General features: G+C 67.6%; 2 protein-coding genes across 6 annotated transcripts; both read left to right on the forward strand.

Moving 5' to 3' along the window:
- Positions 1 to 222: 222 nt before the first annotated feature.
- On the forward strand, positions 223 to 13,304 carry KCNN1 (potassium calcium-activated channel subfamily N member 1). 5 transcript variants are annotated; one of them, XM_080385237.1, is made up of 10 exons: positions 223 to 553; positions 6,126 to 6,241; positions 7,467 to 7,901; positions 7,978 to 8,073; positions 8,167 to 8,585; positions 10,804 to 10,945; positions 11,032 to 11,142; positions 11,240 to 11,367; positions 12,070 to 12,139; positions 12,232 to 13,304. In XM_080385237.1, exons 3-10 carry the CDS (start codon positions 7,524 to 7,526, stop codon positions 12,502 to 12,504), a joined length of 1,617 nt encoding a protein of 538 aa, XP_080241363.1. In that variant the 5' UTR covers positions 223 to 553; positions 6,126 to 6,241; positions 7,467 to 7,523; the 3' UTR covers positions 12,505 to 13,304. The 5 variants fall into 5 exon arrangements, 4 of the variants coding, with proteins under 4 accessions (XP_080241363.1, XP_080241364.1, XP_080241362.1 ...); XM_080385238.1 differs by lacking the exon at positions 223 to 553 and adding an exon at positions 986 to 1,277; XM_080385236.1 differs by lacking the exon at positions 223 to 553 and adding an exon at positions 1,146 to 1,281.
- A 1,441-nt stretch (positions 13,305 to 14,745) lies between these two features.
- OCEL1 (occludin/ELL domain containing 1) lies at positions 14,746 to 16,391 on the forward strand (the record flags this gene model as incomplete). Its single annotated transcript, XM_080385250.1, has 3 exons — positions 14,746 to 15,352; positions 15,459 to 15,681; positions 16,269 to 16,391. The coding sequence occupies exons 1-3, from the start codon at positions 14,868 to 14,870 to the stop codon at positions 16,389 to 16,391; spliced, it is 831 nt and encodes a 276-aa protein (XP_080241376.1). The 5' UTR covers positions 14,746 to 14,867.
- Positions 16,392 to 16,586: the final 195 nt, after the last annotated feature.

The raw sequence follows: 16,586 nt of genomic DNA on the forward strand, positions 1-16,586 counted from the left end.
TCTGGTGCCACCGGGGGGGCTACCGAGGGCACCGCTGCAGGGTCTGAGCCACCACAGCTCCAGCTTCCCAGTGTCACGGGTGGGATGGTGCTGGGCACCAGGAAGGGAGAAGCACGGCGGTGGCGTGGGTGCTTGGGGAGGCGCGGAGCGGGCGATCGCCCACATCCCCGCAGATGTGGCAATTAAAATGGGGGAGCCGGCAATAGGCTAAATTTAGCTGCAGACAATAGCTGCGGTGGCCGGGGCGGCGGGGAGGAACCGGGAGCGGGTGTGCGCGGCTGCGCGTGTGAGCGGAATAGCAACGCCGCCGCATCGCCGCCCCGGCAGCCCTGCGCGCTGGGGAAACCGAGGCACGGAGCGGCGGCGTGGGGCCAGGTGGGACCGCGGGGCCGGAGTCGAGGCACCCGGCCACCCCCGGCCCCCAACTCACCCGGTTGTGCCGGTGAAGCCTCTGGTCAGCCCGGGCTCACCGCTGCGCCGGCACGTGCCGACGCCAGGCCATGGTCACCGGTGGCAGCGCTCGAGGGGAGCGGAGGCCGGGGTCTGTCTGCAGGTGGGTGCACCGGGGCGGGGGGGGGAATGGTGGGCTGGGGGCACCCCCGCAGCTCCTGAGGATGTGCTATGCTGGGGAACCCCCTCGCTCCTGGGAATCCCCGGCTCTTGGGAATCCCCCAGCTCGTGGGCACCTCCTGGCTCCCGGGGACCCCCGGTGTGGCAGGGATGGAGAGGGGCAGTGGGGGCATACCCGAAGGCTCTTTGGGAAGGGGATGCCATGGGGGGGGCTGCCTTGAGGGCACCCCGAGGCTGGGGGGGTCTAGAGCAGGCTGGGCCCATTCAGCTGCCCCTGCTGCCCCCCCCCCCCCCCCCCCCCCGCTGCACCCCGCAGGCCCCAGCACGGCGGGGAGCTGGGGGGGCTGGATCGGGGCAGCGGGGCGCGGGAAGCAGCCCACGGCAGTGACAATGAGGACGCGATGGGAGTGACTCTGCCCAGCTAAAAATATCCTCCTCCCCCATCCTCCGCCAGCTTCTCGGCCTCAAGGTCACTGGCCGCCGCGGCAGGGCCGGGGGGGATGTGGGGGCGTGGGGCGGGGAAGCCCCCGGCCCCCCCCCCGCCGTGCCGTGGCTCCCACATGCACCCAGGCACGGCTGCCGTTGCTACTGCTGCTCCGCCACGCAGAGAGCTGCCAGCGGCTGCGGCCACTGCACCCCGGCCCATGCCCCCGCCGCCCCCTGGGCACCCCAGCTCGTCCCGACGCTCCCGATAGTGCGGGGCAGTGGCAAGTGAGCGGGCGTGGGGGTGGCACCGGTGGGGACGCTGGGGATGGCTTTCCCCTGCCGCGGCTGGGCGCCTGGGTGTGGGGAGCTGGGGGACACCGGGGATGCCCTGCCTGTGGTGGGTTGGTTGCTCTGGGCAAGCTCCAGCTGCCAGAGTCAGGGGGTCGCAGGGGTCTCTGGTGTGGCTGTGGCAGTGACGGTGTGAGGCTGGGTAGCAGGGTCCCTCGGTGTTCCCCAGCAGCAGGGTCCAGCTGCCAGCACAGCCCCGGTGGCATATGGCCCCAGGATGGCTCTGGAGGAACCAACCCTGCTCAGCACCCACTGAAACCAGGGAGTCTGTGCCACAAACAGCTTTGGTCGATCTGGTTGTGCCGCCAGGAGCTGGCCATGCCGGGGTGGCGCGTCCAACGAGGCACCGAGGCTGGCGGGACCTCAGGCCGTGCGCGGTGTTTGCTGGTCAAAGCCTGGGCTTGGCACTCAGGGCTGCCGGCAGGTTCTGGCAACACACGGTGCTCGTGGCCTCGATGTACCGGAGGGTGCCCGGTGTGCCACGGTACAGCCATCGAGGCCGTGGGCGCGGGGCCCTCCCTGCCCCTCCCGACCTTCCCTGTGACCTTGGGGACCCCGTGCAGGGCTGGGGACCGCAGTGGCTGCGGGGACACCTCCATGGTGGTGGGGACCACCACCCCGCCACGAGGGGACAAGGCTCTCCAAAGGTGCTTGAGGTTTAAGGGATCCCCCCCCCCCCCAAGGAGCTTGTGGCAGTCCCAGGGGCCGCGGGGGCACCCATGTGTCCCCCAGCTGGCCCCGGGCAGGGGGTCCGTAGTGGCCCGGCAGGGGCAGCCAGGCGGAGCGGCTTTGTCCTTCGGCTGAGCTGAGCTGCGTGGGGGAGGCGGCAGGCAAACCCAGCGCAGCGGCTTTGTCTGGGGACGGCAGCGCAGTGGCGGCAGAGGGGGGTGTGGGGAGCCTGAACCCCCCACCCTAGACCCCACAGCACCCCCCATCCCAGCCCCAGGCACCTGCTTGGCTCCACACAGGTAGGACATCCCGGGCTGTGTCCCCTCCTGAGGTGGGAGGACTGGGGATAGGGTCCCCCTTGGGTTGGGGGTGCCTGGGGGGTCCCGGCTGGTTCTGCCAGCCCCAGGGACACTGGTGCTGCCCCCGCTGTCCCTCCAGGGCCTGATCCAGCCCCGGCCCCAGAGCGTCTCGGTGGGGCTCAGGGGAGGGGTTTTCTTGGGGAGACCCTGGGATAAGCTGGGGATTCCCCTGCATCATGGCGGGGCCAGGGATGTTCGGGTGTCCCTGCGTGTCCCCACGTGTCCCCGCACGCGTGCCAGCCTGCATGCCTCTCCCTGCGCTGTGGGACCCACTGACACCCCACAGCTCCATGGGTGGGAATGGGCCAGATCCTGCGTGGGGTGAATCACCCCACAAGTGCCAGGCTCTGCCCCTTTACACTGTCCCTGATGTGCCAGTGTGGACATGGGGTGACTGGGGGATGGGGGCCCAGCTGCTGGCGTCACCAGGGGTCCCACAGTGGCAGGGCTTGGCTGAGCCGACCTGGTGCTCTTTGGGAGCCCGGTGGCCTCATGCTGATGCCTCCACCAGCCCCAGGGGGCTCAGATGGTCCTGTGCTCCCCCAAACCATGCTCGAGCCCCTCTGCCCTGCCTGGGGGGACAGCGGTGGTGGCACACAGCCCCATCCAGCCCCGTGCCAGTGGGTGGGCAGCAGCGTTTGCGGGGGCTGGGGGCTCCTGCCAGCACCAACAGATGCTCTCCAGCCTGGGACATATGGCCAGGGCTTGGCGGCAGCAGGAGTTGCGGCCACCCAAGGAACCAGGGCCACCACAGGGGATTTGAGGGGACGGGGGAGCTGCAAGGGGTCTGACGCACTTTGTGTACCCGGCAAGCCCTGAGTCCCCAGGCCGGCTGGCCAGAGGGCCCCTACAGCCCCGAGCTGGGGCATGGTGTGGGTCCTGCCACCCCGAGCACCCCTGCGCCATGGCTGGGGGGGGGTTCCCTGGTTCCCCGGCCCCTTTCCCCCAGTACAGCAGCAGGACTGTGGCCACGCCACCTGGCTGGTGGCGTGGGGCCTGTGGGCACAGCCCCGCCAGCAGCCGCTGCTCCCCCAAATTCCTGCTCCACCCTCCCTGGGACCACGATTCCCAGGCAGGAATTAGCGAGCAGGTAATAAATAAATCACCAGTGGGGAGCTTTTCGGCTGCCCGCCTCTATTTTTAGCTGCACCCTCCTCTGCTGTAGTTGCTCCCAGGCAGCATCGCTGCTCTGGGGCACAGGGGGAGCTGGGGGTCCCATTGCCACCCCCAAGGCACCAGGAGCTGCTGCAGCCCAGCCATGTGGGGGTTAATCCATGTCGTGCCCCCCCATCTGTGTCCCTGCTCCACGCAGGGTGACGAGGTGCTGGGTCCCCCTTAGGACCCCTTCACCTGCCATCCCCATCCCTCCCAACCGAGGGTCCTTCCCCGGCCAGCTCCTCTTTAAAGCCAGTGACATCTCATTCCTACCCAGGGCAAACAGACCCCCCCTGCCTCCCCAGGGACCCCCACAGCTCACCGGAGAGATGAGACCTCGTGGGCGCCCGTGTCCCAGCCCTGAGCGCTGCTGCGGGGGCGGTGGGAGCACCCTGCAGCCGTGCTGAGACACCCGGGCTGCGGCGGTGGGCGTCCTGCTGCCGCATCGCCACCAACCTCCCGGTGCGGGAGCTGTCGGGAGCGGGGACGCTCGGGGCCGTTGCTCAAGGACATGCGGCGGCCGTGGCCATCAGCCCTGGCTGGGGCCACCTGCCACGTCCCCGTCCCCGCAGTGGGGCCGTGGAGAACCACGCCGGGTACCCCTGTGCTGCGCATCCCGCCCAAGCATCCTGGGGAACGCAGCCACCGGCCACAGTGTCCCCATGGGGACAGGGGACAGGGACCCCTCGGGGCTTTGCAGTTTTAATCAACCCTCTGGGCATTGAATCCTGCGGGGAAACATCCCTATCGATGTCCTGACAGAGGGAAGATTTAATAAGGCCCATTTATGTTGCCGTCAATAGAAGCTATTAGTGAAATGACCACGGAGTGATGGTTAATAAAATATTTACCGTCATCCATCTGGGAGGGTTCTGGGGGCAGCTTCACCAGCCCCATTCAAGGTACCAAAAAGTTTGCTGGGCTGTGGGGTGGATGCTCTGCCCTGGCATGGCTCTGGCATCTCCGGCACCTCCGCAGCAAAGGGGCCTGGGGCCGGCAGCCCTGAGAAATCGCTTCCCCTCCATCCTGCCCGCTGCGTATTTTTTCTCCCCAACTGAGTATTAAAAAGAAATCGGAGCCCATTTTCCTGCAATAAATTTGGCAGAATGGAGAGAAAATGATCTGGCTCTGGAGGGGAGCCAGCCGCCCCGGATACACACCGGGGAGCAGCTGGGCGCTGGAGCTCGGCCACACAGCCTTTGCTCCCGAAGGTAGCAGGGAAGCATCTTCCCTGGCTCTGGTGCATCCCTCGGGGATGGGGAAGGAGTCCCAAAGCCTGCTGCCCCCCACTCATGGGGAGGTGCTGGTGGTGATAGCACCTTCCCCAGTGTCTCCGCACTGGGAGGGATGTGGGAAAGGTGGTGATGTTTGCAACGGGGATGCCAGTGCCGGTTGCTCAGCGTGTTTGCTGGGATGGGCTGCAGCAGGATTTGGTGCTTGGAGGCCTGAAATGCGGGGAGCAGGGCCTGGGGGGGGGGGCGCTACGGGGACCCCCAGCTCCCCCATGCAAGGAGCCCTGCAGCAACATGCCCCATCCTGGCCCTCTGACCGGGACAGCGCTGCCGGTGCCATCGGCATCGTGGGCTCCGTGCAGGGATTTTGAGGCCTGTTGTGCAATGGGGTCATTGGTGCTGGGGGTCTGCACTGGCTGCAGCGGGGCTGTTCGTGCAGTGCAGCCCCTTGTGCAACGGGGCTGTTTGTGCAATGGGGCCATTTGTGCAATGGAGCTGTTGGTGCCAGGGGTCCGCGCTGGCTGCAGCGGGGCTGTTCATGCAGTGCAACCCCACATACAACAGGACTGTTTATGCAATGGGGCTGTTGGTGCTGGGGGTCTGTGCCGGTGCAACAGGACCGGCTGGGCAATGCAGTCCCTCATGCAATGGGGCTGTTGGTACCAGGGGTCCTTGCTTGCTGCAATGGGGCTGTTTGTGCAGTGCAGCCTCTCATGCAACGGGGCTGTTGGTGCAATGGGGCCGTTTGTGCAGTGCAGCCTCTCATGCAACGGGGCTGTTGGTGCAATGGGGCCATTGGTGCTGGGGGTCCGTGTTGGCTGCAATGGGGCTGTTTCTGCAGTGGGATCTGTGCTTTCTGCTGTGAGACCCCCTGTGTGACGTGGCTGCTTGTGCTGGTGGGGGGAGCTGTGCTGGCTCTGCGGGGCCACCCGTGCAGTGGGGCCAAGGGAACTGCCTGGGCTGGTGCCTCCCCCATTGCAGCTCAGCCCTGGCCGTGCAGCAGGAGGGTGCAGGGCTGGGGGCTCAGCCCACGGACCCCTGGTGCCACTCCAGCCCTGCAGTCCCTGTACCCCACAGCCTGGTGACAAACCCACAGCTGGAAAATGCGGCTCTGCTTGCCGAATCCCCGCTCGCCCACCCTGGCTGCTGGGGGGGGGCTTGGGCTCAGTGTGGCACAGCAGCCCCACTGCCCACAGCCCTGCTACTGCAGGTGGGGGGTGCATGGGGTGACACGGGACAGGGTGACCCCCTGAGTGGTGGGGCCAGGGCAGGACCCTCGGCTGGGTGCAGTTGCTCTGGGGGTCGCTAGTACCGCGGCCAGGGGGGGTTGGGGACGCTGCTAATGCCACATCTCCTCTATGGCCAGGCGTGGAGGGAAGCCCATGGCACCCGGCCCCCCAGACCCCCGCCACGCAAAGCCCCGGCCCCACAGCCCCTAATGCCCCGAGGCCCCCCCCGGCCGGCCCTGGGGAGCCCGAGCAGGTAGGGGGGTACATGGGGCTGGGGTGGGCAGGGCTGCTGGTGTCAGGGGAATCATGGGGGTGCTGGGGGGGCAGTGACAGAGGGGATGTGCTGAGGATGCTGGAGGCAGCGTACTTGGGGTGCGTGGGGAGGATGGAGAGGGTGCACTGGGGGTGTGGGGGATGCAGGGGGGCTGGTGGGGTTTGGGGGCAGAGGAGCTGTTCAGTGAGGCTGGAAGCTGGGGGGGTGGTGGGGGGTGCATGGGGGTGCTGGGCGTGTTACTGCGGGGGTGGAAGGGTGTGTGCTGGGGTGTGCTGAGGGATGGGTGGGGATGGGGTGCATGGGGGTACAAGAGGGTACATGGGGGTGTATGGGGGTACAGGGGGAGTGCACGGCCGGCGGTGCGAGGGGGTGCCGGGGGTGAGGGAGCGGTGGGGCCGGGGCGGGGCCGGGGGGGTGCGGGGGCAGGAGGGGCTCTAGGGGCTCAGGGATGTCAGGGAGCGCATGGGGGGGGGCGGCTGTGGGGCCGGGGGCGGGGTCAGCGCGGGGGGCGTGGGGTGGGCGTGGCGTGATGCTCGTCACGGGGGGGCGGGGACGGTGCCCGCCAATGAGGCATCTCGGTCCGCCCCCGCCCCGCCCCCGGGCGCTCCGGTCCCGCCGCCGCGCGCCCCCGGGACCGAGCCGGGCTGCGGCGGCGGCAGCGGCGGCGGCGGCGGCGCGGCCCCGTCCCGGCCCGGCCCGGCGGCAGGTAGCGGGCAGGGGCCGGGGGCGGGGTCGAGCCGAGCCGAGCCCACCGGGCACGCCGGTACCGGGAGCCCCGGGTACAGCGGGGAGGTCGCAGGGCGGCGGGGACGCGCAGCTGCGGCTCGTTACCGGAGCCGTTCCGGGGGCCGCGGGCAGGGGTTGGCACCGGGAACCGGGAGCACCGTGGGGACGGACCCCTCCTGCCCTCGCTGTGCCCCCCACCCTGCCCCGGCGGGGCTGCTATGGGGGGGGCGACCGCGCTGCGGTGGCACCGACCCCCGGCAGGGTACACGGCTTCCCCCGTGGGCAGGAAACGTCCCCCGTGGGCAGGGTGCAGCCCCCCCCTCCGTGGGCAGGGTGCAGCCCCCCTGCCACCGTCGAGGCCGGCACATGGGCACCACGTGCCCCAGGAAGTGTCGCCTGGTGCCAGGTGGGATGAGGATGCTGATCCCGGGGACCCCCCCCAGGACCCCCCCATCCGACGCCGTCCCCTCTTCCGCAGGTCGCCCCCGCGCCGCTGAGCCATGCGGGATCGCCCGGCCCCCTCCCCGCCAGAGCCATGAGTGGCTGCCGGTACAATGGGGGGGTGGCACGGCCCCGGGGCCCCCTGAGCGCCTCTGCCCGCACCCTGCACCCGCTGGAGGGGGAGACCCAGCCGCTGCGGCCCCGCCATTCCCCTGGCCTCGAGGTGGTGGTCTCACGGCCAGAGCAGGCCGGGGGTTCGGATCCTGGCACCGCGGCAGCCCCGGCGCAGGATGCGGCTGAGGAGCGGGGCCGAGGACCCCGGCGGAACCAGAACATTGGGTACAAGCTGGGGCACCGGCGAGCCCTTTTTGAGAAGCGGAAGCGCCTCAGCGATTACGCCCTCATCTTTGGGATGTTCGGCATCGTGGTGATGGTCACAGAGACGGAGCTGTCCTGGGGGGTCTACACCAAGGTAGAGGGTGTGGTGGGTGGGCGGCTGGGGGTAGTGGGGGGCCTGCCCGGGCTGACACTGCCTGCCCCTCTCACAGGAGTCATCGTATTCGTTTGCACTGAAATGCCTTATCAGCCTCTCGACCATCATCCTCCTGGGGCTCATCGTCATGTACCATGCCAGAGAGATCCAGGTGAGGGGCACCTGCTAGTGGGGGCTCACCAGGGCCACGCCACCCTGGGGATCCCACCGCCCACCCCCCCCTCCTCTTCCTCCCCCCTGGCAGCTCTTCATGGTGGATAACGGTGCTGATGACTGGCGCATCGCCATGACCTACGAGCGCATCTTCTTCATCGCCCTGGAGTTGATCGTCTGCGCCATCCACCCCATCCCTGGCCAGTACCTCTTCACCTGGACGGCACGGTTGGCCTTCACCTATGCCGCCTCGGTGGCCGATGCTGATGTGGACATCATCCTCTCCATCCCCATGTTCCTGCGGCTGTACCTGATCGGGCGCGTCATGCTGCTGCACAGCAAGCTCTTCACCGACGCCTCCTCCCGCAGCATCGGTGCCCTCAACAAGATCAACTTCAACACCCGCTTTGTCATGAAGACCCTCATGACCATCTGCCCTGGCACTGTCCTCCTGGTGTTCAGCATCTCCTCCTGGATCATCGCTGCCTGGACGGTCCGCGTCTGTGAGAGGTACGGGGGGCGCTCCCTGATGGGGCTCTCGGGCTGGGGTGCAGCTGAGGACGCACGGTGCAGCCCCCGAGGCGGCTTTGGGGAGAGAAGAGGCTTCTTGGAGAAGAGGCCCCTGCTCTCCAGGCAGAGCCTCCCTGGCAGGACCCTTATGCCCCGGCTGGTGGCCGCAATGGTTTTGCCAAACCAAACCCGCTTGCCAAGGCAAGGCTGGGACGGGCGGACCCCCAGGCTGTCTCTAGAGCTCTCCCAAGCCCCTCTGTGCCCCGCCTGGGATGCAGCAGGACCCCCCCTCTCTGCCGGCTGCTCCAGCTAGGAGGAGCTGGGGGTCTTGCAGAGGGGACTGAGCCCTCGAGCAGGATGTGGCCCATGCTCCTTGGCTGCACCCACCGGGATGCTGGGGCTGGGATGCCTGCGCCGGTGCCCTGCCCCTTCTCGGCCGCTCCTGTGGGACTCGCATTAACGGCTCTTGTTTTCCCTCCCTGACCGCTCTGCTGCTTGCAGGGACAAACTGTGAGTCACCCCAGGGACCGACAGCGCATCCTGCACGGGATGGTTCCCTGCCCCCAGGCTTGTGCTACCCAGAATTTAGGATTAGCTGCAGCCAGCGGGTGGGGGGGTGTCAAGGCTGGGGGTCCGGGGGGGGTACAAAAAGGCCGTGGACACGGAAAGGGGCCTGAGCCCCTTTCCACTTGGAACCTCAGCAGCTGCTTTCTGTCCCCCCTGTGCCACCCAGCCAGGATGGCTGTGGTGCCCAGCACAGCTGCGGGTACGAGTCGGGGGTCCCATCGCAGCATGCGGGGGTGGGGCAGAGCACAGGTCCTTCTGCCAGGGCTCTTGGGGGGGCTTTTGGAGGGGTGGGCTTGCTGCAGGAATCGCTGCAGGTCCTGGGGTGGCCCCGGGGGGGAGGGGGAAACCCTGGCAAGGAGCAGAGCTGAGCCAGAGCAGCCGGGAAGGAGCTGCTGGATCCTTGTTCCTAACCGGAGGCTTCGGCTGAGTCTCCAAAGGGCTTTTGCTCGGCTCTGGCTGTTGCTGGCGCTCGGTGTTTCCCCTCCTTGACGTGCACGGTCTGGGTGTGTTGGAGTCCCGGGTGCTCCCCAGCAGGATGGAGGGAAGCGGGGAGCACTGCAGCCCCCCCTGTCCGGGGGAGCATCGCCAGGGGGTGACGTCCTCAGGCTGCCAGCCCTTTGGGGACAAGCTCAGCCCTCACTGCCAGCCCCCCGTGGGGTGCCGGTGCCCCCCAGCATTGCCCTGCCGCATCCCTCAGTGCCGACTGAGGTTCCAAGCCCAAGCCGATGGCTGTGCCTGTGCCCGGGGGGCCGGGGGGGCCGGGGGCAGGGACGCAGCAATCCTAAATTCCTCACTGCACGCTTGAGTTCACCCCAGCTTGCTCCTTCCTTCCCTCTTCTCCCTCCCAGCACCCGGTTTGCCCAGCTCCCTGCTGCTCCCTGCATGCCCCCGATCCGCTGCCCGGCTTGGCCACTGCACCCAGCGCTGGGCTCCACTGCTCGTCCCCAGGCTCGTCCCCAGGCTCGTCCCCGCAAGCAGCGGGGGCCATGTCTGGGGGTCCCTTGGGGAAGGGGTGAGGGGCACAGCCATCTGCATTCGTGGCATCGGCACTGGCCATGAAATCTCAAAGCGCAGTGTCCCCTGCTTCCCCCCACCCCCAGTGACACCCGTAGTGGCCTCGGGGCCCTTTGTAGCCTTGCTTGGGGGGCAGCTTGCCAAGGTGGCCCCTCCAGGGGCTTGCAGGGTGTTTGCTCTGGCTGGGTCTGTGCAGCCATCCCCTGCTCTGCAGAGGGGGGGGTATCCCTTCTCCTGGGGGGGGGTCACGCAGTGACACACACGTCCTGTGCTTAGAGAGGTCTGGGGGAGCTTCAGGAGGATGGGGGCTGCTGCTCTGCGCCTCGGTATCCTCATCCAGCCCCCCCGAGCCAGCACTGCTCCTGGGGGCTGCAGCCACCCCCGGAGCTTTCCTCCTTCCTGGCACCTGTGTCTGGAGTGCCCATACCTGGTGTCCCCAAAGTGTCCCCAGGGTGTCCCCAGCTGCTTTGGGGCCCCATGTGCCAGTGACGTGGTTGGGAGCTTGGGGACTCTCCTGGCTGCAGCCGCCGGATGGGAAAGTAGCTAAAAACCACGTGGCAAAGCTGGTGGTGCCACGAGGGGCACGTGGTGGGACCGGGACTGTGCGGTGACATCAGCTCCGCTTGGCCCTGGACAGGTACCATGACAAGCAGGAGGTGACCAGCAACTTCTTGGGAGCGATGTGGCTGATCTCTATCACCTTCCTCTCCATCGGCTACGGGGACATGGTGCCGCACACCTACTGTGGGAAGGGCGTGTGTCTGCTCACTGGCATCATGGTGAGCGCCGGCAAGGGGGACAGGCCGGGGGGGACATGACTCCTGTGCCCTCCCGCTGCCCTCACCCCGGGGCTTTCTGCCCGCAGGGTGCTGGCTGCACTGCTCTGGTTGTCGCTGTCGTTGCCAGAAAGCTAGAGCTCACCAAAGCGGAGAAACACGTGCACAACTTCATGATGGATACGCAGCTAACAAAGCGGGTAAGAACCCCCTGGGGCTGTCCCCCCAGCCCCATCAGGCACAGCATCGCCGGGCGCTGGACCAGCCATCTTCATCCGTGACCCTGGTTGCTTCCAGGTGAAAAATGCTGCTGCCAACGTACTCAGGGAAACGTGGCTCATCTACAAACACACCAAGCTGGTGAAGAAGATCGACCATGCCAAAGTTCGGAAACACCAGCGTAAGTTCCTCCAAGCCATCCATCAGTAAGTGCCAAACCTTTACCTGCTTCCTACGAGGAGGTTTTTCCCATCATGGCTCCGGAACGAGAGCTGGGGGCTCCCTCCCTTTCTGCGCCCGTGCTGCTTGGACCCCTGGGTTGGGAGCCAGGTGGTCCCTGTCCCTGTCCCCACTGCGGGGCTGCTCTCCTGGTGGGTGGGGACCTCGATGATGCTGGGGTGTCCCCAGGGGTGCTGGATTGAGGAGGCTTGATGCGACCGTGTGTGCCATCTGGCTTCACCTGCACTGGGGAGCAGGGCTGGGGGCTGCGAGCCCCTTGGCACCTCGTGCTTTGGGGGGACAACCAAGGGGCACCCAGCTTGGGGGAGGAAACCGGGGCGGGGGCGGGATGGCCGTGCTGCGGCTGCTGTCATCTCCCTGCGCTCTTCGTGGTGGTATTAAACCTGCTGTTGTGTTTTGTCTCTGTTCTGCCCTGTCCCTGCAGAGCTCAGAAGTAAGTTGCCCCACGGGGCTGCTCCTCTCCTCCACCTGCTCCCGTTTGCATGGGCTCGTTGCTGCAAAACTGTGGGGGGAGGAAACACGGGGGTGCAGCCCCCCTGGGGCTGTCCGGGGCAAGGATGGAGGGGCAGAGGCTGTGCTTGTGGGGTAGGGGGCCTGCATGCTGGGGTGCTGGGGGTGCTGCCTGGGGGTATGGCTGACCCTGACCCTGCTCCCCTGTGTCTCTGCAGGTTGAGGAGCGTGAAGATGGAGCAGCGGAAGCTGAATGACCAGGCCAACACACTGGTGGACCTGGCAAAGGTGAGCGATGCTGGGATGGGATCCAGGGGACCCCACTGCAGGGGGGCTCCTGGTGCTGAGCCCCCTGCCCCGCTGTGTCCCCTACCTGTCAGACCCAGAACATCATGTACGACATGGTCTCGGAGCTGCAGGAGCGTAATGAGGATCTGGAGAAGCGTCTGGGTGCCCTGGAGAGCAAGATGGAGGCGCTGGGGCTGAGCCTGCTGGCGCTGCCGGGGCTGGTCAGCCAAGCCCTGGGGCAGCAGCAGCGTGAGCTCCTGGGGAGCTGGACCCCCCGCCTCTGCTCCGCCACGGCCCCTTGCACCCCCACCCGACCCCCCAGGTCCCCTTCCACCGCCCCCCCCACCTCCTCGGACAGCGGGTGATGGGGGTGGGGGGGGGCCGGGACCCCTCTTATGTCTGGCCATCGTGTGGCTGATTTCAGTAGCTTTGTTCTGTAAAGCCCTGTATAAACTTCCTGCGTTCACTGTGCTGGCGTGAGGCTGGAGCCCTCCCCGAGCCGCCCCGTGCCCCCCCTGGCCGGGCGGGGGGTGAGCCCTGGCCTCCAGGAGGGCTTTTTAGAGGGGGGGATGCAGCAGCCGCTGCACCAAGGGGGATAGAGCAGCCCTGAGGGGGATGGAGCTGAGGTGGGGGGGGGGGGAAGGGGTAGGGGAGGAGAAGCCAAGAGCCCTGAGCATTGGGAGGGGGATTTTTGGGGGCTTCCCCCCCGGGTGTGTGGGGGTGGAGGTTAGGGACAGGGTGGGGGGACACCTGGGGTCTTGCCTGGAAGGCGCGGAGGAGGGGGCAGACCCCCGTGGTTGAGAGCAGGGCTGAGCCCCTGGGGTTGAGGATTTTGGGGGTCAGGGGGCTCTGTTCCTGGCTCTGCCACGAAGTGACCTTGGCCAAGTCATGTCACCTCTCTGTGCCTCAGTTTCCCCCATCTGTAAAATGGGGGGGGGGGGGGGGAGCGGGGGGTGGGGGGGACAACGATACCGACCATTGTAAAGTGCTGTGAGATTCCTGGATGCAATATTCAGCCCAGCCCCCTGCCAGAGGGGTGGGCAAAGACCCTCTGCTGGGACCCCCAGACCCCCCGGGGGCCAGTCGTGCTCCCCAGCCAGGACCCTCGGTGGGGGGGCCCCGGGAGCGGGGGGCTGAGGCGCATATTAAAGGAGGCTGAACTGGATGCGTCACTCTCTGCTCGCGGCAGCGGGACCCCTGCCCGGTGGGAGGGGTGGCATGGGGGGGGGGGGTGTGTGCTTGGAAGTGGGGGGAGCTCTGCAGCTTCCCTGGCTGCGACGGGGGCTCCCCCCATCCTGGAAACACTGCAGGAGGGGGATGGGGCTGGCATGAGGGCTCCAGCCCCACCCCGGGGGTGCACTGGGAGCTTGCAGCCCCCCACTTGCTGGCACTGGGGGCAGGTGGGGGGGGGGCTCCCTGCAGTGGCTTGGGGGCGGGGGTGACGGGGCTGGGCTCAGAGCATCCCTGGCCGTGCTGGGGTACCCAGGCTCCCCGTGCACAGCCGCAGGGCGTCGGTGCTGCCCAGCCCTCTGCAAAGCCAAATCGGGGGCCTGATGCTGGGACTCGGCAGAAGGTGGGTGCAGGATGAGGCCCTCGGTGGGCACCGGGAAGGCTGGGGGAGGGTGGGCAGGATCTGGCCCCTGCCCACACAGGGCCCCGTGGCCACGCTTCGGGGTGGCACATTGCTGTTAATGTTTAACCGCTGGTGCCTGTCGCTGGCGGGTGGTGGCCGAGGGACGTCGCAGTGGCCGAGGGACATTGCGGGGAGCCCCAGGCCCACATCCCACCATGAGACGGGCAGGTAACACTGGGGGGGGGGGCTTGGGGCGCCAGATGCTGTCCTGGGGTAGGGATGGGGGGGTGGGGATGTGGAGCCAGGCGGGTGACACAGCGGGACTGGGCTGCTGGACAGGAGTCCAGCAGCAACCGTGGGGTCCTTGGGGGGGGGGGGGGGGCAGGCGGGGATCAGCCGGCAGCAATGCAGTGGGGACCCTTCCCCTCCTCCTGCCTGGAGGCTCTAGTGGGTCCCTGCTCCTGCCCAGCTTGGGTGCTGGGAGCACTGGCAGGTGCTTTCCCACTCACCCACAGGCATTTCCAGCCCCGGCTGTGGGGGACTGGGATGGGGTGGCAGCCCTAGTTTGCACACCGGGGAGAGCTCACAGGAGGTGACATCCCCTGGGCATGGTTGGAGCTCACCGCTGGGTCCCCGTGTCAGAATGCTGCTTGTAAACCCCCAGCGAGCCGTGGGGAGGGGAGGTGGCTCAGGGCCAGGCAAGTGTGCCCCGTGGGGGAAACTGAGGCACGTGAAAAGGGCTGGTGACCCATGTCAGCTCGCCGTGGGGTTTGCTCCCAGCCCTTCTCATCTCGGGGCTTCTCCTCCAGTGGGGCTCAGCCCAGAGGCGGGGAAGCAAAGCAGCCACCGGATGGAGCCAGGGGACTCACATCACCCCAAAGGCGCTGGGAGCCGATGGCCAAGCCCACGCACCCCACCGGGGAGCCGGGGCTGCTGGGTATGGAGCTGGGTGCAGGGGTGCTGCAGGCTGGGCTGAAGGTTTGGCACCACTTCTTCTCCGTGAAGTCCTGGTTGGGGCTACTGGGGGCCTGGAGGGGCTGGGGGCAGCCACCCTGACCTGGCTGCTCACTGCCATCCCTGTGGGGCTGGGGGCCGCTACTGGTGACCACAGCATCCTCCTGCCCACCCCCAGCCCCACCAGATCTCAACGGGCTCATGTGTCTCCTCTACCTGGCAGTGGCATATGTCAGTGCTGTCACCCTGGGGGGCTGTGCCATGGCCCCCTCCTTGCCAGCAGCTCCCACCTGGCCAGGGTGCTGGCAGCCACTCTCATCTTCATCTTCCTCACAGCACTGCTCTGCCTGGCCGGCAGCCAGCTGTTTCTCCAGATGTGGAGGCATGAGGTGGCCTGGAAGCACTGGGAGGTCCCCAGGGGTCCCATTGTCACCGGGAGTGAGGACAGCCTCAGTGGTGTGTCCCCCGTGCCCTCTGGTATGGTGGCCATGCAGCCTCACACCCCTCCCTTGTGTCCTGAAGCCTCTGCCAGCCCGAGCCAGGCACGTCACCTTCGAGGATGAAGTGGTGCCACCAGGGAGACCCCTGGCGAGGGTCCGCCCTGCTGAGAAGCGGGAGAAGCTGGGGCTCATGTCTGTCCCCCCAGGGCTGGCACCCCGGCCACATGCTGTCCCAGACTACGTGGTGTAAGTGCCTCCTGTGGGGATGGGGACAGCCACGGGACAGGGTGTCCTGGAGCCCCAGGGACCTGTGACAGCCACCCGAGGGAGTCCTGCCTGCCAGCGTGTGCAGGCAGCGCCCGGGCTCCCCCTCCCACACTCTGAGCCTTGTGGCTTCGTGGTGGCACAGAAAGTACCCGGCGATCCGGAGCCCCCGGCAGCGGGAGGGCTACAAGGGCGTCTTCCAGGACCAGCGGGCAGAGTACACGGAGCTGCTCGGGGAGGTCCGCGCCGCGCGCTGGCAGCTCAGGGGGCCAGAGGCAGCGATGGCCCAGCCGCGCACCACGAGCACGACGGTGGGTCCCTCGGTGGGTGCCGGCTGTGGGCACCATGTGTCTTGTGAGCAGCGTTGGGTGCGATGAGTTGGCCGGTCTCTGCTGGGCCTGGGGCTGGGGCTGGGGGGGCTGCAGTGGGTGGGGGGACGTGGACACCCAGGCAGTATGAGTGATGCTCCAACGCACCTGGCAGCTGCTGGAAAATTGATGAGTGGCGGCATTTCGTGGCTACGCCCTGGGTGAGGTTTTGGTGGCGGCACTGGGGGAAGGCTGGCTGCCCACCCTGAGTCCCCCCGGGCTCATCAGCTCTGGCTGCCTCATTAGGGCCGTGCTGGGCCGGGCTGACACCCCTCCCCAGGGCTCCAGGACGTGTCTTTCCACCCCGCAGGACAGCAGTGGGGTGGCCCACACCTGTGTGAGGAAGAGGAGGGTGAGCAGGGGAAGTGCTCGGCATCTGCTCCCCATGCTGGGGAGGCTGCAAGCCCATGGCCTCCCCATCGCACCTCTCCCTCTTCCCCAGTGCTTGGCGGGGGGGGGTCCCCAGGGAGGGCACCACAGGACCCCAGTGCCATGGCAGGTTTCCTCCTGGCTGAGCACCATCCGACCAGCAGGATTCAGCCTTCCTGGAAAAGCAGCAGCGCTGCGAATACCTGAAGCAGAAGCTGACGCACATCAAGGCGCGGATCCAGGAGTACGATCGTGACGCCCGCCACGACGCCGTCTTCTTCTGAGCCTGCGCACCAGCTGGCACCGACGCCATGGGACGGTGACCCCGGGGGGGGGCACCCCGGGGGGGACCCCAGGGGTGGGGAGGGGGTAGCAGTGCTGCAAGGTGCACCCAGCATCCACCCAGCCATTGCACCCACTCGGGCATGGAAAGCAAAGCCCTAGGCTCCTCGCGCTGCTGGTTTTGGGGTCCTCTGGGT

Source organism: Falco punctatus, assembly GCF_963210335.1.
Source record: "Falco punctatus genome assembly, chromosome: 4".
NCBI classification, from domain to species: domain Eukaryota; kingdom Metazoa; phylum Chordata; class Aves; order Falconiformes; family Falconidae; genus Falco; species Falco punctatus.

Excerpts from the sequence above, each read along its gene's own strand:
- KCNN1 (XM_080385235.1), top strand. The coding sequence starts at position 6,792 with ATGCTCGTCACGGGGGGGCGGGGACGGTGCCCGCCAATGAGGCATCTC. Across the intron at positions 6,969-7,466 it reads CCGGCCCGGCCCGGCGGCAG|GTCGCCCCCGCGCCGCTGAG; the intron begins GTAGCGGGCAGG and ends CCTCTTCCGCAG. Across the intron at positions 8,074-8,166 it reads ACCATGCCAGAGAGATCCAG|CTCTTCATGGTGGATAACGG; the intron begins GTGAGGGGCACC and ends CCCCCCTGGCAG.